Raw genomic sequence first — 27,489 nt, 5'->3', positions numbered from 1 at the left:
GAGAGGGGATGAGTTGGGACAGATGGCTTCCTGGCCAGACGGTTAGGACAGCGCCCGCGGGCGAGGAGGAGAGAGGACGCCCACGGGCCCCGGCCCCCTCACCTGTGATGATGACTTCATCCCCGTCCAGCAGAAACTTCCTGGTCTGTCCATTCCCCACCTCTATGGCCCTCGTTCCCTTCCACGACAGCTCCAGCATGCAGCCAAAGCTCTCTGGCTCCTTCATAACGGGAAAGGGAAGAAGATGTGATATGTATTTACATCACGGTGAGCGTGGCGGATCTGGTGTGGGCAGTGGTTAGCAAGGTGGGGGCCGGGGGGGCTGGGAAGGGGCGGGGGATCCCGCGGCCCTCAGAGACCCTGCCTCGGTGGGACCACTGCAGAAGTGTCCTCGAGGCCGGGCACTCTACCTGCCCTGCTCACTCCATCCAGGACGCGGAGGTGCGGGATGCTGGATGAGTGTGCCCAGGCCCCTCCTGCCAGGCCCCTGCCGGCTCCGGAGACTGCGGCTTACCCAGACGCTGTCGTGCCTGACCCCACCCACTGGGAAGAGATTCTCCATCAAAGAGCCTGCAGTCTCGACCTTGCCGGAAGTGACTGGTACACGCACCACCCAAAAGTCATCACCAATGGCTCGTGGAGGGGGGCTGGGGGGAATCAGTGGGCCACTCCTCCTGGGTGGGGGCACTGTGAGGTGGTGACAACCAGACACTATAGTGGCTTCCTGCGTGTGCCCCCGTGTCACTCTCACTCTCCCCCAGTACACACAGCCTCTCATCCCTACACCAGCCTCTTCTGAACTTGAAATAGAAGCCCCTCCCGCACCCAGAGACGGATGAAGCTCTGAGTAGGACAGAGTTGAAAGACACACCTACTTCGGGCTGGAATCCCTTCTCAAGGGAGAGCTGAGGGCCCTGCAGTTTGTAGGGGGAATAGGGCAGCCCCCAAGGCAAGCAGATACTCACCGGCCCGCTGATGGTTCCAGAAGCCAAGAGGTCCCCCGGCCGCAGGTTGCAGCCATTGACAGAGTGGTGGGTGAGCTGCTGCAACATCGTCCAGTACATATACTGCGGGCGAGGGACACAGAGGCGGGGACGGGCAGGGTGGGCTTCCCCCAGCCTCCTGGAGCAGTCTGCCAGCCTGCGCCACTCACTGAGGCCTTCCCTGGGCTCTCTCCCGGCCCTCAGAGCAAGGACAAGCTGTCCTCCTGCAGCTACCCTGTGACCCTCCCCGCCTCTCTCCCCACCCCTTCAGCAGCGACAGCCCCCGCTCCTCTGCCCCTTCCAGCCCTCCCCTAACCCACCTTCTCCACGAAGCGCTCCCCGAGGAGCCGACCTCACTGCGCAGACCCTCAATCTGCAATGTGCTCATCTGTCCATAATTCCACCCTGTCCTGCGATCACCCCTGAGTCCTAAGTTGACAAGGTCTAGGTCCTCGTCATAGCAGAAGCTTCTCATGAGCAAAGACCTCCTTTCCATTCTCCCACCCTGGGCTTTGGAACAGACACTGGGCAACAGAGCTGAACGACTCAAACAGAACCTCAGAGCAGACTGAGGAATGAAGGAGCATTGAAGGAGGTCAGGCTTGGTGGGGGCGGGCCGAGGACCACACGCCCCCCCCCCCACCCCCACAGAGCAGCTCAGAGGTGGCATGCCTGTGCCTCTCCAAGGTCACAGCTTCTCAGATCTGCCACTCCTGGAGCTATACCTCCAGGCAGAGGAAATCTTAGAAATGGATTATTACCCAAGAGACCCCTTCAAGGAGGCCCCCATATTCCTTCTTAGTAGCCTAAGGAGCCCAGAATAAAGTTAAATTAGAAGGGAGACTGGAGGAAAAAGGAATACATTGAATCAGAGGATGTTCAAATGGCCAACAAGCATATAACAAGGTGCCCGGCTGCATCAGTCTTTTTTTTTTTTTGCAGTAGGCAGGCCTCTCACTGCCGTGGCCTCTCCCGTTGCGGAGCACAGGCTCCAGATGCGCAGGCTCAGTGGCCATGGCTCACGGGCCCAGTCGCTCCGCGGCATGTGGGATCCTCCCGGACCGGGGCACGAACCCGTGTCCCCTGCATCGGCAGGCGGACTCTCAACCACTGCGCCACCAGGGAAGCCCTGCATCAGTCTTTAGGGAGATGCAAACAGAAATCACAATCCCCCAGAAAGGCGGAAATGAAAAGGCCGGCGATATCACGTGTTGACTTGGATGTGGAGCAGCCAAAACGCTTACATGCTGCACGTGTGAGTATAAATTGGAACAAGCCCTTTGGAGAAGTGTTTGGATGTACCCCTCAGCTGAGTATGGATACATATCCTCTATGACCCAGCAATTCCATTCCTGGATATCCACCCAACAGACATGCGCACATACACGCACCAAAAGACTTGGACTAGAATTTTCACAGTAACTCTCCCCCTAAAAATGGAAACAACCCAAATGTCCATCAAGAGTAGAATGGAAAAATCCATTGTGGAACATTTATACTGTGAACACGATACAACAGCTAAGAATCATGAACTGTCACTGCAAACTGCAACATGGTTGAATCTCAGAAACATAATGTTAAAACAAAAGAAGCCAGGGCTTCCCTGGTGGCGCAGTGGTTGAGAGTCTGCCTGCCGATGCAGGGGACACGGGTTCGTGCCCCGGTCCGGGAAGATCCCACATGCCGCAGAGCGGCTGTGCCCGTGAGCCATGGCCGCTGAGCCTGCGCCTCCGGAGCCTGTGCTCCGCAACGGGAGGGGCCACAACAGTGAGAGGCCAGTGTACCGCAAAAAAAAAAAAAAAAGAAGAAGCCAGATAGAAAAGAGTATATACCATATGATTCTGTTTTTATAAAATTAAAAAAACAGACAAAATGAATGGAGGGTAAGCGAAGTCAGGAGAAAGTTTACACCCGACGGGGAGAGGGGTAATGTGCCTGGAAGGGGCCCCAGGGGACAGCTGAGGTCCTGGAGGTTTCCCGTTTCTTGATCCGGGTGCTGGTTGCACAGGGATGTTGTTTTGTGAGAATTCATTGAGCTGTACACTTATAATGTGTGCATTTTCATATCTATGTGTTATGCATCAAATAAAAGTTCACTTTAAAAAAATACGTCACTCTGATCAACCCAGGCCCTGGCAAGACAGAAGTCAGGGACTAGCCCCTTAGAGGAATATCTATTATTCCCCAGGAAAAGCACTGGCCATGTCCATGCAGCCTCCGTCTGGAGGGGCCTCTGTGGCCTCCTGGCCTCTTTGGAAAGAAAAAGGGCCATGGAAGCTCTAGGCCCACATTCTGACCCATCATCATAGCCCAAAATGGATGCTATCCCCCTGGTCCTCCCAGAAAGGAAGGTCTCCCTCACTTCCAAAAAGCAGTTTGCCTAACTTCAAAGCTTACCTTAAAATTGGACCTGCATATGGTAGCTGCTTGGTTCATTCCTTCTCCTGTTGGGTAGACAAGACAAGTAACATTGACAAAGAGACCTAATTCTATTCATCAAGGAGGGAGGGACCCACCTCGTAGGGGGAATCGTTTTGTGGTTTAAGCTTCCCATTGTCTAATGTGATTCTACCTAAAGAGTCCATGAACCAATGAGCTCATATGATATCAGAGCTGGGAGGCGTCCACAGAGAGGATCTAGTCCACGGATGGCAAAGAGATGCACACAAGACACCACTTCCTCCTCCCACACCCACAGCAGACAGCACAAATTGATCACAGTACTGGTATCCTCTGAGATCAGATGCAGCCTCAGAACCCCCCTTAACATGATGCTCCTGGAAGCTGGTCATCAACTGGAGATACTGTACAAACTGAAACCAACTTGCCATACCCCCCCGCCCCAGAGCCCTTTGGACAAGCTGGGGCCATCTGTCCCCTGCCAGACTCCTCCCGTGATGGATAATGTGCTACTATTTCAACAATATTTATTAAACAATTACACACCTACTACACACAAGGTACCAGGCCATTGCTGTACCATTTCTGAAGCGTGCTAATAATCAGAAAGCTCTTCTACTCCCCAAGGACTGGCCTTCCTCCCCTGGCCCTGTCTTCCTTTCTGAGGCTGCACAGAACAGGTGTGCTCATCGGCCCCATGGAAGGTCAGGGTCCCCCAAGCCTGCTTCACCCAGACCCCAACTCAGAACTGCACATTCAGGACTGGTGTGGGGAAGGGTCTTGGAAGCCATCCCTGCATCCGGTCCTCCCTCTTCCAGGTCTTTCTACATCTCTGGGCACTGCAACTTCTTGATAATCTTGTCCCTTTCTCTGACAGTGCACTCCCCTGGATGTTTCCAGATGGTCAGGATGAAAACAAGAGAGAAATGACCTCCAAAGAGGCATTTGTGGGTAGGAGGACACCAGCCTAGAGCTTATGACATTTGGCTGTAGTCTCAGCCTTTCCATCGGCCGGCTAAATGACTTGCGGTGAATCCCTCTTCCTCTCTGAGCCTCACTTTCCCAATTGATAACGTGAAAGAGTGGGACCAGCACAGTTTTCCGGGGCGCTCTGGCGGCTACGAGGCTCTTCCTAGGAGCCCTTTCTTGTGTGGAGCAACCTCCTCCCGAGAGAGACAGCTCCTTCCTCTTCCTGGTGGACACAGCCTGCTGCCAGGATCACCTCCGTGAAGGATGGAGACCCTGGAAGCTGCAGCGACAGAGCCACAGCAGAGCCTGGGGTATGTAAACAGGACAAAAAGAGGAGCGAGATCTAGGAAGAAAAGAGATTGGCCAGAGTGTGGCCCAGGACGTCTGTGTGCAGCCCCTAGACGAGCCCTCTCCCAGCGCCAAGGGCCCCCATCAGGATCGGAAAATGACACCTGATTCTACCCAGGTGCAGGTGCTGTTCTAGACCTTGATGTGAATCACCTTGCTTACCGCTCACAATTACACCTTGAAGTCGATACCACTATTATCCCACTTTTCAGACGACAAACTGGCACAGACAGATTCAGTAACTTGTCCAAAGTCCCACTGCTGGGCAGGGGCAGAACCAAGACTCGAACCCCAGCCGTGGCCTGCAGAGCCCAGCTCTCTCTTACTACTGCTCCACTGGCCTGTTACCTCAGCCCAGCTGGGCAGCCTCAGGGGGACGCAGGCCCTGCTGCGAGGCTCTCAGGGCTGACCGAGAGCAGGACCTGGGGGCTAGGTGTGCTGGCTCCGTGTGGTCCCGGAGGACAGAGCCAGGCCCACGAGGACAGGCTTTCAAACGGGCACTGGACAAAACATGCCACTAAAGGGTGAGGGGTTGGCAGTGGCGTGTGAGCAGAGGCTGGGCAGACTTTGGTTGGAGAGGCTGGAGAGGGGATTCAAGTGGAGGGTGAAGGTCCCAGACTCCACGGTCTCTGGCCCTAACAGCTGAGAGCCCGGTGCTATGGGGCTAAGGCCACACGGGCCCCGTGTGGCTCGCAATGAGCACAAGCGTGTCCCTTCCCATCCTTTACAAGAGCCCCCATGTCTCCCAGTCTGCAGCAGGTGGCACCCCATCACCTCCCCCTTTCAGAAGCTCAGCAGCCACCTGGGCAATGGCACTTGGGCACAGGGGTCCACCCAGCTGCTGGACATACCCTTCGACCCCACGACAGTACCTTTCAGGGTGACAGACAGGTTGATGTCGAACGTGTAGGGCTGGTCGTGGCGGAGATACGGCAGGGGCTTGGGGTCCTGTGAGGGCAGAGCACAGCACAGAGGGGCTGAGCCCCACAGCCCAGCAGAGCAGCTGGCAGAGAGAACCTGAGGGAGAAGGGGTGTCCCCTCTCCAGGACCCAGCACTGTGTCCCTGGACACTGGGGGGCGAGGGTGGTCATGTGTGCTGGACTCTGGGAAAAGCAGCCGAGGGAGGGGCATCGGCAGGTCAAAGGTAGACAGAGGACCCAGAAAGCCAGGGAGGGGGGCGCTGGGGAAGGGGGACCGTGGGAAGCGGACAGTGGGAAGGCCAGAGATGCGGGAACAAAGCCAGACCTGCAGGGAGAGGCCAGGCCAACAGAAAGGGAAGGCGGAAGGCAGGGGCGGCCAGCAGAGGCGCTCAGCCCTTCTACTGCTGGATTCAGTGCGTAGGCAGCTTTGGTAGCCAGAGCTTTGGTAGAAGGTCTGAACTTTGGCCAAAAGCAGTGTTTTCCCAAAGAGCAACATGTACCTGAATCACTAGTGGGCCATGAGACAATGCGGGGTGATTTTATTTTAATGGTTATGTGTTTCTTTTTATGATTAACTTGGTGGCTAGTAATGAAGATCGGGACATAAAGTTCCTTTCCTAAATACATTATGAGAGTTTTCAGATGGAAGCTGAAAAAGCATTTAATAAATAATTGTTCAGAAGTGGCAAGGGTCGTGAAGGTTGCACGTAAAGGGTATTTGGGAAGGGCTGGCATGAAGGGAGACAGAGCCCAGAGGTCTCTGGCGAGGGTGCAGCAGTGCCTGTGAACAGAGATCTGGACCAGGGATGGAGCCTGGAGGGGACGAGCAGGGGGTGTGGCGGCAGGCCAGGCGGTCCTGGGAGGGCGGGACTCACCAAAGACGGAAGAGACAAGTCTGGGAGACTGAAAATGATGGGGAGGGAGATGCTGTGGCAGGAGCGGTAGAGGAGGGAGCAAGGGGACAGGGTGAGAGTCGCACAGGAGCTTCACGAGGCACCGGTCTGTGGGGAAAGACTCCAAGTGTTGGAGCACAGCTCCATGGGATGACAGGAAGGCTGAGAGGTGTCCAGGAGCCACGTGTGAGCAAGGCGAGGGGGAATGGGACCCGGGGAAGGGCAAGGCTCAGAGCTCAGCTAGGGCTGCCCCCATGTGGAGGACGGAGTCGGCTGGAGCATCACAGGACTCTAGGAGATACAGGAGAACCAGGACAGGTCACATGCCAGAAGCCAGGGGGAGAGAGCGCCTAGGAAGAGTAGGGGGCCACCAACAGGTCCACACTGAAGAGGGCACAAGGTCCCCACACTGACCAAGGTCACTGGGCACTTTGGTGAGACCACCGGTGCTGATGGGGTGGAAGCAGCGGCCAGACTGTGACAGGCTGAGGAGTGAGGGCTAGGATTGTGAGATGGGCCTGGACAGTGGTGCAGGGACAGGAGGCTCAGGGAACACAAGGCCGAGGTTCAGCGCCAGGACAGACGCCTTGCTGTCTGACCCCATGCTGCATTCTATCAGTTGGGCTCCAGGGGGCGCCATCACACAGAACACAACTTGTTGACCTGGAAAGTTGTGCAATGTGGTGATACTGGAAGGGACCCCTTTTCCTGCCAACTGGCCAGTTCCCGGCCTCAGAGGATTCTAAAGGTTACAAAATCCCATGTCCTCCTCAAGAACTGTGCAGGGGGCAGGGAAAGCACAAGGCAGAATGATTCCTGCCACGCCTGCCTGGAGGTCCCCATAACCAGGACCCCCAGCACATGGGCATCCTCCAGACCCTCTCCATGCCTGCTGGGCAAACAGCCTTGGAGGCAGAGGGGCCTGGACTTCTTGCAGAGGGCGTGCTTACCTGCTCCTGGTTGGGCACAGCAAAGGGCATGAGGGCATCCATGGGCACCACCCACGGAGAGATGGTGGTTCCAAAACTCTTCCCGAGGAACGGCCCAAGAGGGACGTACTCCCACTTCTGAATGTCTCGAGCTACAGAAGAAGGGCCGAGCAGGGCTTACAAAGGCTGACCGGGCCCCGCGGCAAGGCTCCCCCCTTCCCTTGACCAAGGAGCACAGACACTCAGCACAGCCCTCCCCCACCCCCGTGCTCTGGCCCCAACCAGGCTGGCTGCCCCAGGACCAAGGACAGAGGTCCTCTGAGGTCACCGTGCCAAGCTGCAGCAAAGAGAAGGATGACCAGAGGGCAGGCAGGATACTTCCCCATGAAGGGGCTGGAAGCTCATCCTCATACTGGGAGGCAACACTTGCTGAGATTCACAGCACCACGGTCCTCCTACAAATGGTAGAGGGGCTGAGATGGGCTCAGAAACTGGGCTGCTGTGTTTGAAATCTTAGCTCAGCAACCAGCTGAAGCCGTCCTTGTGCCTCATTCCTCACCCGTGTAAAACAGGAGTAGTAATATTATCAGTGTCTCGTAGGGACCTGACAGGAGAGTCCATGTGACGTAATCAGCCCTGGGCCTGGCACAAAATTGCTCAAACATACTAGCTGTGACATCAGCCCTGTTCAACTTACAAGAAAACTGGAGCTCAGAGAGGTGAAGTAACTGGCCAAGAGCTCAGAGCTGAGAAGTCTGTTTGATACCCAAGCCTGTGCTCTCAGCCACTTTGACCGGCATCAGACCCAGGAGACCATCCACGGCTTCCCAAATACCCAGCCTTCACCCGGAGCAGAGTGCGCGCAGGAAACTCAACACCAGAATGCCCGACATCCCGTATTACCACTCCAGTCGTTCATAAGGACCATTCCAAAAATGTGCTCGTGGGCCTTAGAAATGGGGATCGGCTCTCCAAATTTGTTCCCAGGGCCTACAAAGAAAGCCTGCCAAGGGGAAAAGTTGATGAGAATCTGGCTCTGACCTGCTGCCCCAGGTCACTTGCCTGGAGGGTAAAGGTCAGGCATTTCCAAACCCCAGCTAGGGACCTGGACCGTTGTGTACGAATCCACAGTTTCTATGCCATGACCAGCACCTGAGTAGATAGGCGGCTACCCCGGGGACATGGTGAGCAGCTGCGTGCGAGTGTCCACCCAGGGCCCCCACTCACAGCCCCTGATCACCAAGGCAGACCCCTTTCCCTCCTTTAGCCCACCCCACACCTCTGCCCTTTCCCCTTCACCCGATACCGTGCTCTGCATTTTAAGATTTGACAGCTACACCAGGCTTGTGAAAAACGAAAATATCAGGGTTTGTATTCGTGTCACAAAAAATCAGAAGGCCTCTGTGATATGCAGCAAAGAGAGCCTGCCGGGGCGTACCCCACACCCCAACCCATCACCCACCGTCTCAGAGGAAATTATCACCAGCACAACGTCCAGGAAACAAGAGAATACGTAGACATCATTGGGGGGGGGAAATTGAGAAGATAACTCAAAAGCACACAAAATCAGCTATGACATTTGCAGGACCTAGGCTGCAGTTATATTCATTCTGTGACAGTGTTTAAATGTTGCAAATTTTTGTCAAGATTCTAAAAAAAAAAAAAAAAAGAGATGCCATCTTATAGAGAATCTTACCACCATCGTCAAGATTATCTGTGCTCCCTACCTGTCACTGTTTCTCCACACAATGACTTTCTATTTTTCCTCTACCTGGGACCCTTTGCTGCAGTGCTTGCACCTGGACGAACCTCTCCTTGAGCAACAAAATGCAAAGAAACTATACAGGACTAAAAATAACTGGGTGCATGCACAGGTGGGGCAAATTATGGACAAAAAGATACAAAAGATCAAAAAACCCAAGTGCCATTTCTGAAGAGCTGGGAGCAAAACTGGTGTTGGGAACAAAAGCATGGTACTGCGCATGCCCCCTGCACACAACACCACCTAGGGGTGGGCAGACCACCTAAGACAACCCTCCGGCCCGACCCCTGGACACACCCCTACCCTCACCCCAGATAAGGAACAAGCTCGCCCCCCCACCCCAGCTCGGGGAGCAAGCAAGGGAAACTGTTGTTTGTTCTCACTGCTGAACCAACACAGGTGAAGCATCTGTCTGCAGAGTCCTCCGTTCCCCCAGAGAGAAGACCCTGCCCCCCAACCGGGGGACCCTGCTCTGGGGGATCTGGGTTGGGAGACCTCCTCTTAGGGTTCACGGGGCAGCCTCACAAAGGCATCAGGGGGCGGAGGGCTGGCCGGTAACGCCCTGCTGGGACTAGGGGATTAGTGCCCACCTGTTCCCCTCCTCTGGACAGAATCTAAAGAAATCACAAGGCAGGGCTGGAACTACAGGGAGGTCCAGCCTGCCTCCAATCAACCTAGATTCCCACGCCCCCAGCCCTACCAGCGCACTCCGCAGCCACTTCCCTCACCTGCATGAGGAGACACTCTGCGCATCACCTGAAGCCCTGAGTGCTGACTTTGAGAAGCCCCCTCCACAGCCTGCCCGCACCTCCCTGCCCCGGCCTGGCTCCGCTACCCAGCATCCCATGACCCGGCAAAGACTGAAGACACTGCCGGTGTCCCGGGACACTCCCCTCCAGTTCAGCTCTTCCTTCCCATCTCTTTCCGGGTCCCTTGACCTTGGGGGCTTCCTGGAATTCAGTGTCCCTCTCAGAATGCACAGCCCTGCAGCACGAAGTGTCCTTAGGGGTGAGGGAACCAACTGGATTGATGTCGACATCTGGCTGTGAGATGGCAATCTTGCTGTGCAGGATGTTACACCGGGGTAGAGTGTGTGAAGGATCCTGGAGCTCTCGGTACTGTTTCTTACGCCTGCACGTGAGTGTACAATGATCTCAAAATAAGTTTAATTTTTAAAAATGCACAGCCCTGAAATAACCACAGGTCTGAGGTTGTGCAGGTCCAGCCACAAGTGCAATGGGGCTGATGTAGTTGATTCTTGTTATTGGTAATAATTATATTCTATAAAGTCATTAGAAACACCGAGTTAGCGAATACAGGTATATCGCTTCTAGGGGAAATACGGGGCTAAGTTCCTGCCAGCCTCTGGTCACAACATTCACATCTACAAATCAGCATATAACCTTGCTTTGTGTGTGCTTCTGTTTAAGGACAGCTGGTTTCATATACAGGACTACCTTGGTCATATTTCAGGTTGCTGCCAGACCACAATTAAGCGAAGATCTCAATAAAGCGAGTCACACGAATTTTTTTTGGTTTCCCAGTGTTTATAAAAGTTAGTTATGTTTATGAAATAATGCCACTGGCAGCAACATGGATGGACCTAGAGATTGTCATACTGAGTAAAGTCAGGGAGAGAGAGAAATGTCGTATGAAATCGCTTATATGCACAATCTAAAAAGAAATGATACAAATGAACTTATTAACAAAACAGAAACAGACTCACAGACTTAGAGAACGAATTTACGGTTACCAGGAGGGAAGGTTGGGGGCTGGGGGGAGGGATAGTCAGGGAGTTTGGGATTGACATGTACACACTGCTATATGTAAAATGGATAACCAACAACGACCTACTGTATAGCACAGGGAACTCTGCTCAATATTCTGTAACAACCTAAATGGGAAAAGAATTTGAAAAAGAATAGATACATGTATATGTATAACTGAATCACTTTGCCGTACACCTAAAACTATCACAGCATTGTTAATCAACTATACTCCAATATAAAATAAAAAGTTAAAAAAAAGGAACTTTAGAAAAACAATTCAAAAATCAACTGAAACTCCAAAAAATAAAAAAGTTATAGTCTATTAAGTGTGCACTAGCATTAGGTCTAAACCATCAATGTACATATCTTAATTGAAAAATAATCTATGGCTAAAAAATGCTAACCATCATCTGAGCCTTCAGTAAGTCATAGTAGTGACATCAATGATCACCGATCACAGATCACCATAACGAATACAATAATGATGAAAAAGTTTGAAATATTGGGACTTCCCTGGAAGTCCAGTGGTTAAGACTCCGTGTTTCCACTGCAGCGGGGCATGGGTTTGATCCCTGGTTGGGGAACTGAGATCCCACATGCTGCCTGGCATGGCCAAAAAAACCCAAAAAAGTTTGAAATATTACGAAAGGGGACTTCCCTGATGATGCAGTGATTAAGAATCCGCCTGTCAACGCAGGGGACATGGGTTCGAGCCCTGGTCCAGGAAGATCCCACATGCCGTGGAGCAACTAAGCCCGTGTGCCACAACTACTGAGCCTGTGTGCCACAACTGTTGAAGCCCGTGTGCCTAGAGCCCGTGCTCCACAACAAGAGAAGACACCGCAGTGAGAAGCCCGCGCACCACAATGACGAGCAGCCCACCTTCACCACAACTAGAGAGAGCTGGTGCCTGGTAACAAAGACCCAACACGGCCAAAACTTAATTAATTAATTAATTAATTTTTTTAAAAAAAGAGGGACTTCCCCGGTGGCACAGTGGTTAAGAATCTGCCTGCCAGTGCAAGGGACATGGGTTCGATCTGGGACGATCCTACATGCCGTGGAGCAACTAAGCCAGTGTGCCACAACTACTGAGCCTGCGCTCTACATCCAGAGAGCCACAACTACTGAGCCCATGTGCCACAACAACTGAAGCCACGCGCCTAGAGCCCATGCCCTGCAACGAGAGAAGCCACCGCAATGCGAAGCCCGCGCACCACAACGAAGAGTAGCCCCCGTTCGCCGCAACTAGAGAAAGCCCGTGCACAGCAACGAAGACCCAACGCAGCCAAAAATAAATAAATAAAATACATTTATTTAAAAAAAGAAAAGAAAAGAAATATTATGAGAATTACCAAAATGTGACACAGAGACACAAAGCGAGCAAACGCTGTTGGAAAAATGGCACCAGCAGACTTTGCTCGATGCAGGGTTGCCACGAACATTCAATTTGTAAAAACGCAATATCTGTGAAGTGCAGTAAGACAAGGTCTGCCTGTATGTGGTTGATTCATGAACATGAACTCAAGGCACAGGCACTATCAGGCCCCAGGGCAGCTTGTCTAGCACACACGTTTTCAAAAGGGTGCACATCACAACTTTCTTGTGCTTGGCAGCTAGCACCTCAACGAAAAGCACAAAAATGGAAAACAACGTGGCACTGGATAGACAGTAAAAAGGACACTTGTTTGCAGTACGAGAGCTGAGACACGAAGGCAGAGCCGGGCCTTGTTCAACCTCAGATGGGGACACGCACATCGGGAGACTCAAATTTTTTGCCACCCTGTGCATGCCCTCAGGTGACCCCCAAAAGCTCCCGCTAGTATTGACTTGGAGGTTACGAATGAACTGTTAGTGAGTAGGTGAATTTTCAAATACGGAATCAGTGAATAATGAGGATGGACAGTACTTCCGATGGCCAAGTGGGGACCCAGGACTGCCATTAACGTGGCTGAGATGGGGGAATGGCCTGTCGTCCAGGGCGGCCATCCCAGGGAGCTCTCCTGCCCTAGTGTATATACAGACCCTACGCCAATGAAACATCAAGACATGGCTTACTGTTTCCAACTCGAAGTCCAAGAGTTTGCAGGCACCATACACAGGAGGCTTAGCTGGAATCATACCAGAAAGAGGCTAGTGAGTGCCAGGCAGGGAACTCAGGGTGTGGGGACACAGAGCGGAACACGGCAGGGTACTTACAGTCATCGGGTCTCATCTGTCCCTTGGGCCTGCGGATTGGGGTGCCAGACACCACGATGGAGGAAGCACGGCCGTGGTAGCCCACTGGTAAGTGCAGCCTGAGGAAGGAAGGAGAGAGAAAGCATCAATGCTGTTACACTTGCAAAGTAAATTTCAAAATGTTTTCAAATTAAAAATGAAAGGGAGAAGGAATAGTCAGGGAGTTTGGGATCAACATGTATACACTGCCATATTTAAAATGGATAACCAGGGGCTGGCTCCCCTAGTGATGCAGTGGTTAAGACTCTGCACTCCCAATGCAGGGGGCCCAGGTTTGATCCCTGGTCAGGGACCTAGATCCCACATGCATGCTGCAACTAAGAGTTCCATGCCACAACTAAGGAGTCCATGTGCTGCAAACAAGGAGCCCATGTGCCGCAACTAAGGAGCCCACCTGCAGCAACTAAGACCCAGTGCAACCAAATAAATACATAAATATTTAAAAAAAAAAGTGGATGAGAAAAAGAGAGCTTTAAAATGGATAACCAACAAGGACCTACTGTATAATAGCACAGGGAACTCTGCTCAATGTTAAGTGGCAGCCTGGATGGGAGGGGAGTCTGGGGGAGAATGGATACATGGATATGTACGGCTGAGTCGCTTTGCTGCACACCTGAAACTATCACAATATTGGGGTTTTTTTGGTTTTTTAAAATTCATTTATTTATTGGCTGCATTCGGTCTTTGTTGCTGCGCGCGGGCTTTCTCTAGTTGCGGCGAGCGGGGGCTATTCTTCGTTGCGGTGCGCGAGCTTCTCACTGCGGTGGCTTCTCTTGGTGTGGAGCACAGGCTCTAGGCGCGTGGGCTTCAGTAGTTGTGGCACACGGGCTCAGTAGTGGTGGCGCACGGGCTTAGTTGTTCCCCAGCATGTGGGATCTTCCCCGACCAGGGATCGAACCCATGTCCCCTGCACTGGCAGGCGGATTCTTAACCACTGCGCCACCAGGGAAGTCCCTATCACAACATTGTTAATCGGCTATACTCCAATATAAAAGAAAAAGTTTTTTTAAAAAAAGAAAGGGAGTCAGCATATATACATGGCTCAAATATCGAAAGGTACTCCCAAGTGTCCAGCAATAGATAAACAGATAAGCAAGAATGAGGTCTATACATACAATGGAATATTGCTCAGCATTAAAAGGGATGGAAATAATGACACAGGCTACACCACGGGCGAAGCTTGAGGACACTGTGCTAGTGAAATGAGCCAGACACCAAAGAACAAATACTGCCTGATTCCACTTACATGAGGTACTTAGAGGAGTCAAATTCATAGAGACAGAAAGTAGAATGGTGGTGGCCAGGGGCTGGCGGGGCGGCGGGTGGAAACAGGGAGTTATTCTTTAATGGGTCCAGAGATTCAGTCTGAAAAGATGAAAAACTTGTGGGGACGGATGGTGGTGATGGGTGCACAGCAATATGAATGTACTGATGCCACTGAACTGTGCACTTAAAAATGCTTAAGACGTAAATTTTATGTTATATGCAATTGACATTTCTCAAAAAAGCAAAAGGTACTTAAACAGTGGGGAAAAGTATGATTTCCTCCCATCCTTGTCTCCGGCATCAATATGGTGTTGATGCAAATACACGCAGAATAACTGAAATGGTTACCGTGTACGTACTCTGCGCTGAGAACACGCAGCATCACACGGGTGCTTTCCTGTTGTTTCCCTTTTCACGCCCTCCTCACAACAGCCCTGCACGGTAGGCGTAACGGGACAGCGCCGAGCAAACTCAGGCTCAGGAGCGTCCAAGGCTTGGCCGAGGTGACCCCGTGTGAAGTGCTGCCATTGGAATCCAAACCTGGGTCTCTCCGACCACAAAGTTCTGCTGCTTCCCCTGTAGCCCCCTCCCTACCTACTACAATGGGACCCGGGGACTAGATCATAAAGCTCAGAGCGGGAGAGCCATCCAGAGCACAGGAACACTGTCAAGAGCTCTGTTTATAAGACAGAAATATGGGAGAGGAAATGAAAGGGGAAAGAACTCCCAAGCATCCAAACACCATCATAAGGTGATTTACGGTATGGTACGGTACTGCTAGGAACAGACCGACTGAACAAGTTGGTTAAAACAAAGAACATAATACACAAAAAGTGAAAAACGTTTTTGCATAACAAGATAAGTTAGATCCTGTAATGGGTAGAATATGGTTCCCGGGAAGTATGTCTACGTCCTGACCCCTAGAAAATGCGAACTCGACCTTATTTGGAAAAAGGGTTTAAGTTAAGGATCTTGAGATGACGTCATCCTGGATTAGCCAGGTGGGCCCTAGATCCAGTGACAAGTGTCCTTATAAGAGGCACACAAGAGGAAACAGAGAAGAGACGAAGGCCCTGTGTAGACAGAGGCAGAGTCTGCAGTGATGCTGCCCAGGAAGGATGGCCTGCAGCCACCAGAGCTGGACAAGCAGGGAGATGGCCTGTCCCCTGGAGCCTCCAGAGGGAGTGAGGCCCTGCCAAAACCTAGATTCCAGACCTGCGGCCTTCAGAACTGCGAGATAATAAATTTCTGTGGTTTTAAGCCACCCAGCGTATGGAAGTTTGTTACAGCAGTCCGGGAAACGAATACAGACCCACACCTCACATCAGACACAAAAGGAAATCCCCAGTGGATTATAGATCAGAATTTATGCAGAGTAAGGCTCTAAGAAGTCCTAGGAAAAAATACTCCCCAAATCTTCAAATTCCTGAGGTGGAGAAAGTCTGAGCACGACATAAAAGTAAATGCCGGGCTTCCCTGGTGGTGCAGTGGTTGAGAGTCTGCCTGCCGATGCAGGGGACACGGGTTCGTGCCCCAGTCCGGGAAAATCCCACATGCCGCGGAGCGGCTGGGCCCGTGAGCCATGGCCGCTGAGCCTGAGCGTCCGGAGCCTGTGCTCCGCAACGGGAGAGGCCACAACAGTGAGAGGCCCGCGTACCGAAAAAAAAAAAAAAGAAAGTAAATGCCGTGAAGGAAATGATTGACATGTTTGACTTTATAGAAAGGTAAAATTTCTGCATCAAAAAAGACAGAAAATAAAGTAAAAAGATGCCACATTGGGAGAAAAGAGTTGCACCGCATTACAACCAAGGGTTAATTTCTATTCAGCACAAAACAGTCTTTCAAATTAATAAGAGAGCACTGACTGTGTAGAAGAGTATCTGTGAAAGAATCTCTAAGCAGCTGATAACGGTTTTGCCTTCAGAGAAAGGAAGGAGGATGAAGGACAGGGTGGGAGAATCTTGCTTTGTTCCCACTGTTTACCCATAAATTCCTTTGGAATTCCGGACTATGTACATGCATTGATGATTTTTTGTAGCTTTTAGTTTTTTAAATGTTTGAAAATGTATTTTGCAATATTTATGATATACAAAAAGATATAATAAGACAAATAACCACAGAGCACCAACAGGCTTTCTAAGCCAATTAAAAACGCCCCCTTCATAAGGACCTCCCTGGCGGTTCAGTGGTTAAGACTCCGTGCTTCCACTGCAGGGGGCATGGGTTAGACCCCTGGTCTGGGAACTTAAGATCCCATGTGCCGCGTGGCCAAAAACATCAAAAAATAATAATAACACCCCCTTTGTAGCCCTCCCAGTCCCTTCCCTCTGCTTCCCACCCCTCCTGACCCCACCCCAGAGGGGCCACCACCTGGAATTTACTGTCCCTTGATATTTCTATACACTTTTACCACTGTCTAGTATTTTTCGCATCTTGTTAGATAAACGGCAATTTACCATGCATTTGCCTTATATTACTTAATCAAAAATAATCCATTTTCGTAAAGACTGAGTTAGATTTAAGTTTATTTACACGGAGCAATGTCAATGACATATTAAAGTGAAAAACACAAATGTCAGTCAGCATGGTCTCGTTTTGTTAACTAAAGAAATGAAACGTGTATGTGGCCGTGCGTGTCCGTGTGTGTGTGTGCATACCCGTAACCTGGAGAGGTGAAGGCGATGGGCCAGCCAGCATTCAGAGTAATGGCCTCTGGGGAGTGGGCTGGGGGTTTCCCTCTTCTCCCCCTTTGCTCCCCTTATTGGCTTAAGTTATAAAATACAACGGTGTGCAATTACATTACATGTAATGATTCAAACAGCACAGAAGTTAGTCAGCTCTCCCCATCCAGCCACTCCCCTGAAGGAAGTAAAGTTGGTCTGGAATCTATTATTCTGGACCTTTCTCTACGCTCATAGCAGTCTATGCAAATGTGTGCATATGTGTGTGTGTGTGTGTGTGTGTGTGTGTACAAGTGTGTGTCTATGTGTAGATATGTGTTTAGGTATATGTGTGTACATGTATGAGTGTGCATGTGTGTGTGTGAGGCTCAATAATAGCCTCTCAAAAGATACCAAGGTCCTGGGACTTCCCTCATGGTCTAGTGGTTAAGACTCCATGCTTCCAATGCAGGGGGAGTGGGTTTGATACCTGGTCGGGGAACTAAGCTCCCGTAAGTCATGAGGCACGGCCCATAAAACAAAAAAGATATTCAGGTCCTATTCCCTGGAACCTATAGATGTTACTTTCTATAGCAAAGGAGACTTGCAGATGTGATTAAGTCAATAATCTTGAGATGGTAGAGATTATTCTGAATCATCCAGGTGGTCCTTAAATGTAATCATGAGGGTCCTTATAAAGGGGAGGCAAGAAGGTCAAAGAAGGAATTAGGACAATTGCAGATGGAACTGAGACAGGATGGGACCTGGGACCCTTTGCTGCAGTGCCGCAATCCTTGCACATGGACACATCTCCATGAGCAACAAAATACTAAGACACTGTATGCATGCACAGTTGGGGCAAATTCTGGACCCAAAAGGTACAAAGAAACCAAAAAAATCCCAACGGCCACTTTTGAAGAGCCTGGAGCAAAAACAGGGGGTCGGGAGCAAAAGCAGGGTACTGCGCATGCCCCCTGCACACAACACCACCTAAGGGGTGGGCAAAACACCTAAACCATCCCTCCGGCCTGACCCCTGGACACACCCCTACCCTCACCCCATATAAGGAACAAGCTTGCCCCCCCTCGGGGAGCAAGCAAGCAAGGGAACCTGTTGTTTGTTCTCGCTCCCCCCACCCCCGCTGCAGCAGGGGCCCAATAAAGCCTTGCCTGAATTTCTTGTCTGGCCTCTAGTCAATGTCTACTGCTTGGGGAAGGCCAAGAACCCTGGTGGGTAACAGAACCAAGAGGGTGGAGTTATCTGAGGCAGGGGTCCCAAGCCAAGGAACGTGGGCAGCCTCCGGAAGCTGAAAAAGACAAGGAAATGGATTCTTCCCCTAGAGCCTCCTAGAGGAACCAGCCTTGCCGACACCTTAACTTTGGCCTAGTGAAGCTGACTTCAAACTTCTGACTTCCAGAACTGTGAGAGAATATATCTGTGTTGCTTTAAGCTACCGAGTTTGTGGTAATTGGTTATAGCCACCACAAGAAACTAATACAGTATGAATGTACATATATTTTTCTTTGTCTTTTTATAAAAATGAGAACTCACTTTACACAATACCTTCACTTCATATATCATGAAAGTGGGGCTTCCCTGGTGGCGCAGTGGTTAAGAATCCACCTGCCAATGCAGGGGACATGGGTTTCAGCCCTGGTCCGGGAAGATCCCACAAGCAGCAGAGCAACTAAGCCCGTGAGCTACAACTACTGAGCCTGTGCTCTAGAGCCCGCGAGCCACAACTACTGAAGCCTGCGCACCTAGAGCCTGAGCTCCGCGACAAGAGAAGCCACTGCAATGAGAAGCCCGTGCACCGCAACGAAGAGTGGCCCCCGCTCTCCGCAACTAGAGAAAGCCCGCGCGGAGCAACAAAGACCCAACGCAGCCAAAAATAAATAAATAAATAGATAAAATCTATTTTAGAAAATATATATGTATATCATGCACATGACTTTTGATCCTAAATCTTTCTTTCGACAGCTACAAAACATTTCATATTGTGAAAAGACCATGATTTTTCAACTAGTCCTCCACCAATAACCATTCAGATTGCTTCCAGCTTTGGGTCCTTAGAAAGATTGCTGGTAAACATCTTTGCCCTTGAATACAAACATTATTTCTGTAGGATAGATGCATGAAAGTAAGACTGTGTGTCCAATGGTATGCACATTTGAAATTTTTACTTTATGTATTTTCTGTTTCGGTTAATTACAACAAGCATATATTACCTTTATAATAAAGGATATATGCATAAAGTAAAAAAGGCACAGCCGCCAACTACTTTGCATCAAACATTGAGAGAGAAAGCCTGTGTGCTCTTACCCTGCAGAAGGAAATGGGCTGGGACTCCCCCACTTGGCCTGGACCATGCACAGGGCCAGAGTCTTGACTCATTGGCCTCCTGCAGTCCTAGATGCACCCTGGCCTTGTTCTGCAACCTTGGCCTGGTTGCTTAACTTCTCTGGGTCGTAACCCACTCTCTTCCCCCTTCTTCCTCTTGGTTCTGACAGACGCAGCCCCTTCTGGTACAGCTTATCTGAAACACCCATTAGAAGAGGGGAAGGTCTCTGTCCACCCCAGTGACTGTGTGTGGCCCAGGGCACTCGGCCTGGGGCGTGTGCCTGCCACTGTGCTCTGAATAACCGTCACATCTAGAGGACAACACACAGCAAAGGGCAAGGATCTTGGCTCTGCGTTCTAGGCTCCGGCAATGGCCTTGACCTGGGTGTTAGGAGACAGCCTTTGGCCCTGTTTGTCCTCAGGCAAGTTGCTCCTTCTCTGTTTCCCTTCCTGTGAAATGGGGGTGTCAGTCATAGCCTTGGCGACCCCAAAGAACCCCTCTGAGAATCAAATAAATAAATGCAGCCCCCGTTTCGAGCTGACCACTCTTTGAGAAAACACAGCACTGGGCACACTTGAGGAGTCTCCTCCATCAGAAGAGTCTAAGTATGGAGAATGTTGGCATGGAAGACTTGCCAATAAAACCGTAATTCACAGCTTACAAACAAAAGGATCTGGAAGGATGTTAGTGAGTCAGGATCTAATTCCAACCCGTGTTCTCTAGATCAAAGAGCTTAAGGGAAGTCCCCATGATCCCACAGCAGGTCCAGGGCTGAAGGGAGAGGAGGACCAGAGTCTGAGGCCACTGTTTCCAGAAGTGGTGACATCATGGTCATTGTTAGCTTTCCTCCCGGGTTTCCTTAACCTGAGAGGACTTGGCAGCTCCTGGGACAACACGCTACCGGGCACGTAAAGACAGACTTGGAATTTAGCCACACACTGGTCCAGAACATACCAATTGGGCATCAACGGGTTCTCTGTGCCCCTGAACATGACTCCGACATTGGTGGCGTGGTGCCGAGAGGAATAGAAGTCCGTGTAGTCGCCTGCGGGGGAAAGGTCGGGAGATGCCGTCAGTGACCTGGATTCCGCAGGTCGGAGAAGGGCCAGTTCCGAGGCGGGGTCGGAGCGGGAGAACAAGGAGGGGTGGGCGGAAGGGGCCGGGAGAGCATGCCCGACATGCGACACAAATTCGCCTCACTAAAAATTCGTTCTGAGAACTCCCAGTTGAGAAACGAAAAAGAAACAAGGAGCCGAGACTTCCTGAAACAGACAATGGAATTTGCAAAAGAGTGGCGGACACCCCTCCCACCCGCGGGCTCGGCTCGTCAGGCCTTTGCTCAAGCTATGCCTGCCCCTGAGCAGCCAGCTGCTCCGTGTGCGTCCTGGTAAAGAGACTGGACTCACCTATGGTGGCCGGAAGATGCATTGTGGCGGAAGCCTGGGAGGTGAATGCACTGAAACACAGAACAAGGGGCTTCAAGGTCGAGCTTTGGTCATTCACAGGCTCAGCCTAGATCATGGCCCAAGTCCTGCTCACAATCTTCAGCGAGCACTTCCAGACTGGCCTGGGGCCACCCCAGGATGGGCATCCACCCACTAAAGACAAGTTGCCTCTCCCCCGCTTCTATGTTCCACTCTAGGCAATGGGCTATATTACCCCTTGTTTGGAAACCAGACAAGGACACAAATGATGCTGAAGAGGAATGGCTGAGTGAACAGGGGAGTGGGCCGGTGGGCCAGGCATGGCCTGGACACCCCAGTCCAGGCAGAGAGGTAATCCCAGTCGGCCCAGAGCCCTCTCACCAAAATGCAGGCCAGGTCGGGGCTGGATGAGGCCAAGGCAGCCAACCCGTGACTCAGAATGTCCCTGACGACCACACCGTCCTCTTCCGACAAGCCAGGTCCCCTCCTCCCCACCCACCACGGTCCATGGGCTCCTCACCGCTTCCGAAGCTCCGTGTCATCTCTGAGCCTGGCTTGGCTGGCGGACAGCAGGTTCTGCAACAATCCCCTTGCCTCCTTCCAGGCAGCCTGACCCAGGCCCATGAAGCTGTTGAGAGCTGGCTAGGACCAAGATGCGGAGGAAGAAAGAAGATCACACATGGGAAAGCCCCTTGTGCTACCCCTCCTACTGACAGGAGAGAGCCTGGCCAGCTTTCTGGGTCCCCTGTCACTTATCCCAGTTCATTCCAACTCTCAGGACTTTGGTTCCTAGTTCTGTCATCTGTTCATCGAGCTGGGGAGATGTGTCATCTTTCCTGATGGGGCTTCATCCCCTCATGGACTTGCAACTGGCAAAGCCTGGGGGCTCCTATCTGGGACAGCTGCCTGGTTAAGCTTGGCCCCGCCTGCAGTGAAAATGGCTGCGTTCCTCCAGGAGGGGCCTCCGGTCTGCAGGGGTACTGCAGTCTACACCAATCCCCTTCACATAAGTTAAGAAGAGGTTTCTGAGCCAGTGAAGTGTAGCAGAAAAAGCACTTGTGGATTCTCAAGGCCAGAGTTCCAACCCCAGCTCCAGCCCTTATAGCCATGTGACCTGGGAGAATTGTGTCCCGTTTCAGATTAGACCCTCATCCATCTAATAAGGATTCCATTCCTATGCGAGAGGGTCGTCCTGAGAATTGAACAAGAGATGTGTGTAAAACTCCTGACACATAGGAGGTACTCAATATATATCATCTTCCTTCCATGGAACGGGAGGGAGGATGCACACCAAAGCACTGGACCATTTACAGGGAAGTAAATTCACATCCATCACTCATGTACGTATCCTTCAGGCTGACTCCTAAAGTGGTGGCAACACAGAGGGCACTTGGGGCAAGCTGTCCATTCTTCCCAGGCTGGAATCAAACCTGGAGGGCAGGGCTCATGGCTCCCTCCCTCGGAGGGCCCAGCACCGGCCTGGAACAAGCAGAGACTCAACCAGCTTAAAATGAGGAAATGAACCAGTTATTGGAGAGCATCATCTCAGAGACAACTGGGGAGGGCCTAGGACTGTGGAGGGACTGACACTCTTTTTTCCGGACGCGCAGGCTCAGTGGCCATGGCTCACGGGCCCAGCCGCTCCGCGGCATGTGGGATCTTCCCGGACCGGGGCACGAACCCCTGTCCCCTGCATCGGCAGGCGGACTCTCAACCACTGTGCCATTAGGGAAGCCCGGGACTGACACTCTTCTCACCTAGGAACCCACCCTGCGCTGTCCCAAGGCTACCTCCTGCCAGCCTGTCTGTCTCACAGCCACCCCCCAACCTTACCCGAGTAAAATCTCTGAGCCCTCAAGGCACTACCTCTATCAGAAACGTAAGGCAAAGGGCATTTTCTTAGTGGCATTTGCAACAAAGGCCACTGAGATCCAGGACAAGCCATGTCACAATGTCCTACCTGATCAAAGACATCCTGGTGTTGGGAGAGGACAGGCCCAGTGAAGAGGTGCTTAATGACACTGAGGTCTAGGATCTGGTCACCAATCGCCACGCCGATCCTTGGTCTTGGCTGGGAGGAAGGTGGCATGGTCAGCACTGGGCAAAGCCTCAGCCGGGCTTGGCTCACTTACCCAGCAAGTCTGTCTATTTACAAGCCCATGGCTCTTGTCTTTACATGGCCCTCTGTGGAGAGGGACTGAGGAACTGGATCCTTAGCACCGTACCCCAGCTCCCTTTGCCTCTCAAAGGGCTGAAATTGACCCTGTGATCTCTGTCCCGGAAGAACCTGGTGCCATGCCTGCCTCTAGGACAAGAAGGGAAAAGAATCTGTGTTTCCTGAATGGAAAATAAATCAAACACCCCTTGGAGTGGGTAAGTTGAAAGAGGCCTAGTCCAAGCCCCTTATCCAGGCAAAGTCCCCAGCAAAGCTCCTCAGGTGTTGCTTAAATGCCTTTAGTGATGAAGAGCTCACCACCTCACCGGGCAACTGCATTATTTCTCAGGTTTAACCTAGGCCTTCCCTTGGGGGCAATTCCTCTGCACAGCAGAGCATGTCCCAGGCACAGTGCTGAGGGCCAGGGGCTTGGACTAATGAGCTCTGTTATGGCTCAAACAGAGCAGAGCTCGGGTCACCAGGGAGCATGAAGCCGACTGCTCAGAGCATGCAGGAAAAGTTCCTTTCTGCACCATCAAATCCCAGCTTCAGGCCTGAGTGTGACAATATCGCAAATATTTGGCAAAGCCTGACCTTTGTCCACATGGCCCTGAAATTTGCTCATCAACAAGGAACTTGAGAGCATGTCTGCAGACTCTACCTCCTAAAGCTCTGTCCCGAGCTGAGCTTCCAGCTCTCCTGAACCACCAGCTTTGCCATTTCAGCTCCAGGGAGTTTAGAGGTGGGGCTACTGGCTGGCCTTATCTCCAGTGGCTGCTCATTTCAGGGGGCTGAGAGAAGATGGCTATCCCTCCGTGCACAGGGGTAGACCGGAGCCACACCCTCACCTGGCCCTGAGGCCCCGGGCAGACCCTGCTCATGAGGAAGCTGCCTGGAGAGGGTGGTCCTCATTCCCAGCTCCCTGGGCCTCATCTCCCTGGGCAATGAGCTGGGCCACCTGGACCCCAGCGGCTGCCCACTTAAGGGATATACAGGCAGACCCCTGGGCCACTTCTCTGACCCTGGCCCCCACACCAGGCTGCAGGAAGGAACCGAGGCCACTGAGCAACATCAGAGACCTAATCACAGTGTGGCTGCCTGCCTCCTCGGCTGCAAGCAATGGCAAGAAGCTGCCCTTGTGTTCCAAACCCTGGCAATTGTGAAACCACATGTTGAATCTTCTAGACCTAGACGTGAGGACCTGAGACAGTGAGTCCCTCTACTTTAACTGTTGGGAGTTATTTTCTTCAGTGTTAGACTCCTGATCCCTGGGGTCCTGCCTACTCTGTCATTCACCATCTTATCACTTTGGACAAGTCCTTGGTCCTCTGAGGGCCTCAGGTTCCCATGTATAACCTGAGGGAGACAAATTAGTAAGAGATATCCTATGTCTAACTTTACGACAATGCGTGTGCATTGCCTCCGCTTTATAACATTTGGTCATATCCGATAGAATGTTGTCCAAAGGAAATCTTTACCCACCTCCCAGCTTGACAGAGGGGAAAGCATGGGGTTTGGGAGCTCACAGCTGTGGGGTGCAACCCCAAATCTGCCTCTTACTGGCTGTGAGACCTGGAGCAGGACTCTTAGCCTCTCTGAGCCTCAGTTTCCTCATCTGTAAAATGGGGACAGTAGCACAACAGCAAGTTTGTAGTGAGAATTCAATTAATTAACATCTGTAAATCTCTTATCGCCAGACCAGACACAGGACAGACATTCACTCAGACAAAAAAATTTATGGAGCGTCTACTTCATCCCAGCAGTACACTGACGATAGAGGAGAGACATGGTTCCCACCCTCCAGAAGCAAAAGGAGGCACACGGTGAGGTGACAGACGATAACTGTGGCTGGAGTTCAGTGAGGGTGCTTAGGGGACAGCTCTCTCTGAGGAGGTGACATTTAAGCTGGGCCCAGAAGAGTGAGAAGAAATCAGGCATACATAGAGTAGGAAAAAAAGAGTATTCCAGATAGAAAGAACAGTACGTGCAAAGGTCCTGAGGCAGGAAACTGCTCTTAGAAAGTTCCAGAAACTGGGACTTCCGTGGTGGTCCAGCAGTTAAGACTCTGCGCCTCCAATGCAGGGGGCCTGGGTTCAATCCCTGGTTGAGGAACTAGATTCCACATGCTGCAACTAAGAGTTTGCTGCAACTAAAAGATCCCCAGCGCTGCAACTAAGACCCAGCGCAGCCAAAGTAAATAAATAAATATTAAAAAAAAAAAAAAAAAGAATACTTCAGAAACTGAAAGGCGGCCAGTGTGGCTAGAGAGCAGAGGGTCTGGAGGCAGAGGCAGGGCCGGAATCATGGGGACTTGAACACCTTGGCCGTCAGCTCCAGATTACTGCAGCGTCTGTTTCTCAGAAGCCACGGTCCCTGTCTTCACAGAGAGAGCCAGGGTCTGCTCTACTAGTTCATGAGCAACCCAAGATGGAGGAAGGGTGTCCCGTGTGCCTTTGATCCCCAACTCCCAGCCCAGAATCTGGCCCAGAATTGGGGTTCATAAGCATTCACTGAATAAAAGAATGACTAAAATGAAAGCCGGATTAATTCACTATTGTTCCACCCAAATTATGCACGGCTGGCCACTGGCATGGAGGAGTGGGAGGCTGTGTCTCGGCGACTAGGTCAGCCTGGAGAGGCAGCCACCACCTTTGGAATGCCCAGTGCCTGCGGCCATAGCTTCAGACACAGTCTGTTCCACTTGAAGGCCCTCAGCCTTCTGCACTCCCAACCCCCAGCACTCTTTTCAGAGGGCAGTAAACCTCCCTAGTGGCTGTCCTTGCACATTCTAATGTGGAACAGCTGGGGCATGGAGTCTGAAAGCCACTAGCCATACCCTGAGGGGCGTTCATTCCAGAATCTTATGGGAGAGCAAGTCAGAGCACCCCCCACCCAAAGGTTTCTGCCTAATGGATTTGTGGAGTAAAGGTTGAGGACACACAGCTGAGGACAAAGTGTCAGCGGAGTGCAGGGAAGGGCTCGCCAGCAGAGTGCACTTGGCTAACACAGGTTAAGGTTTAACATGCATCTTATTTGTATTTGCTGCCCTCCAGGGAACTGAGTGTTACCTTTTTGCATCCTTGCAACAACTAACTGGCCAGGCCAGGCAGTTGTGAAACCACATGTTGAATCTTCTAGACCTAGGCATTTTTGCCATGGGGGCAGGGAACCCAGTTTCCAGGAAGGGGCTAACTGACAGGAACTCCATTTAGCAAACGGTTCCCGAACACTTGGGCGCGAGCAGATTCTGGGCTTCTATGAATCAGGAGTTTACCTTTAAAGCTGGGAGCAGAAAGCTAAGCCCAAAATACCATGAATAAATCCAGGGGAATCTGCTTTCCCCACCCAGGGACCTTCTTATATCTTTGTTGATAAACCCCCAGTTTTCAAAGATTTCTTTCTGCCAATCAGACTACACTTACTAAGTGATATTTCATTTCTCTGCCCAAAAGGGCTTCTTCTGATCAGCAAGGGAATGCCAGGGAGCCCAGGGAGCTGAAAGAAGTCCAGCTGGAAGTAAAGAAACGTAACCTCTTAGATCCCAGGCCTCTACCGCCAGCAAAGGCGCTCATCCCTCCGAGCTACTGAAAATACCGGGTCAGTTAATATTTCCCGAGTTCTAGGGTTAGAGGCTAACCTGGGAGAAAACAACCGGTTACAACGTGGTGCCTTGGGGGAAGACGACAAAGCCAAATGACTTCGGAGTAGGCAGTATAACTGTGCTTCAACTCCTCTGTAATAATAAGAGAACTTGCTCTGCCTACCTGAAAGGGAGACTCATATGTATCGTTTCATTCTGCGTTTAATTCTCACACAAACCTGCAGAAACTGAGGCTGAGAATTTCAATAACTTGCACATCTAGAAAGTTACCAGGAGGGATCTGAACCCACAAGTACAATCCATGATCGGCCCCTCCAAAGAAAAAAGGCCCTTGCCTCCACCCCACCTCCCATCGCACTCCCCAGGGAGGAGAATGCAAGGCACCGCTCGTTAGGCCCCAAATGACACCGGCGGTCTTCGCGACAGGCGTCTAGCAGGGAAACAACGGGCCCGATGTTCTGCTCCGTCGGGTGCTGGCGGAGGTGGCAGGGCTGGGCTGAGGCCAGGGGCGGATCAGGAAGGTGGCGTGGGGGTCCCGGGCGGAGGGGAAGCCCTCCCTCCCCGTGCCCGGAAGCCGAGCACTGCAGCTCACGTTGCCTTTGGTGGAGAAGACGCCGTAGGGCAGGTTGTGGATGGGGAAGTCGGAATCCTCGGCCACTGGGACGAAAGACATGCTGGTGGGCACGGAGCAGGGTGGCGGGCTGCGAGCTGCGCGCGGCTAGCAGGACTGGATTCGCAGAGGTGGTCAGGCAGGGTCGCGCCCCCTGCGGGCTCCGCCCCTTCAGGCCCGTCCCTCCAGAGCTGACGCTGTGACACGGTAGGACCCGGCCC

At 51.8% G+C, this 27,489-nt stretch overlaps 1 protein-coding gene across 4 annotated transcripts in view; it reads right to left on the bottom strand.

Moving 5' to 3' along the window:
• The window catches only part of FAH (fumarylacetoacetate hydrolase), a 35,472-nt gene extending 8,018 nt beyond the window's left edge, over nt 1-27,454 (bottom strand). The window contains exons 1-13 of one of the 4 annotated variants that reach the window (XM_024742802.1): nt 27,251-27,454; nt 22,863-22,973; nt 21,423-21,544; nt 20,885-20,934; nt 20,433-20,523; nt 13,173-13,270; nt 13,032-13,084; nt 8,346-8,445; nt 7,464-7,594; nt 5,573-5,648; nt 3,381-3,427; nt 966-1,067; nt 103-220 (exon numbers count right to left, since the gene is read on the bottom strand). In XM_024742802.1, coding sequence (XP_024598570.1) covers nt 103-220; nt 966-1,067; nt 3,381-3,427; nt 5,573-5,648; nt 7,464-7,594; nt 8,346-8,445; nt 13,032-13,084; nt 13,173-13,270; nt 20,433-20,523; nt 20,885-20,934; nt 21,423-21,544; nt 22,863-22,973; nt 27,251-27,331 — 1,180 coding nt within the window. In that variant the 5' untranslated portion in view covers nt 27,332-27,454. Of the gene's footprint in view, nt 1-102; nt 221-965; nt 1,068-3,380; nt 3,428-5,572; nt 5,649-7,463; nt 7,595-8,345; nt 8,446-13,031; nt 13,085-13,172; nt 13,271-20,432; nt 20,524-20,884; nt 20,935-21,422; nt 21,545-22,862; nt 22,974-26,479; nt 26,552-27,250 lie in introns of those variants that run through there. The other 3 variants (XM_024742803.1, XM_024742804.1, XM_024742805.1) reach the window with 3 other exon arrangements.
• Between the last annotated feature and the right edge of the window lie 35 nt (nt 27,455-27,489).

The sequence above is a fragment of the Neophocaena asiaeorientalis genome, unplaced genomic scaffold, assembly GCF_003031525.2.
Source record: "Neophocaena asiaeorientalis asiaeorientalis breed wild unplaced genomic scaffold, Neophocaena_asiaeorientalis_V1.1 scaffold155, whole genome shotgun sequence".
In the NCBI taxonomy this organism is placed as follows: domain Eukaryota; kingdom Metazoa; phylum Chordata; class Mammalia; order Artiodactyla; family Phocoenidae; genus Neophocaena; species Neophocaena asiaeorientalis.
This window is presented reverse-complemented; position numbering and strand designations above follow the sequence as displayed.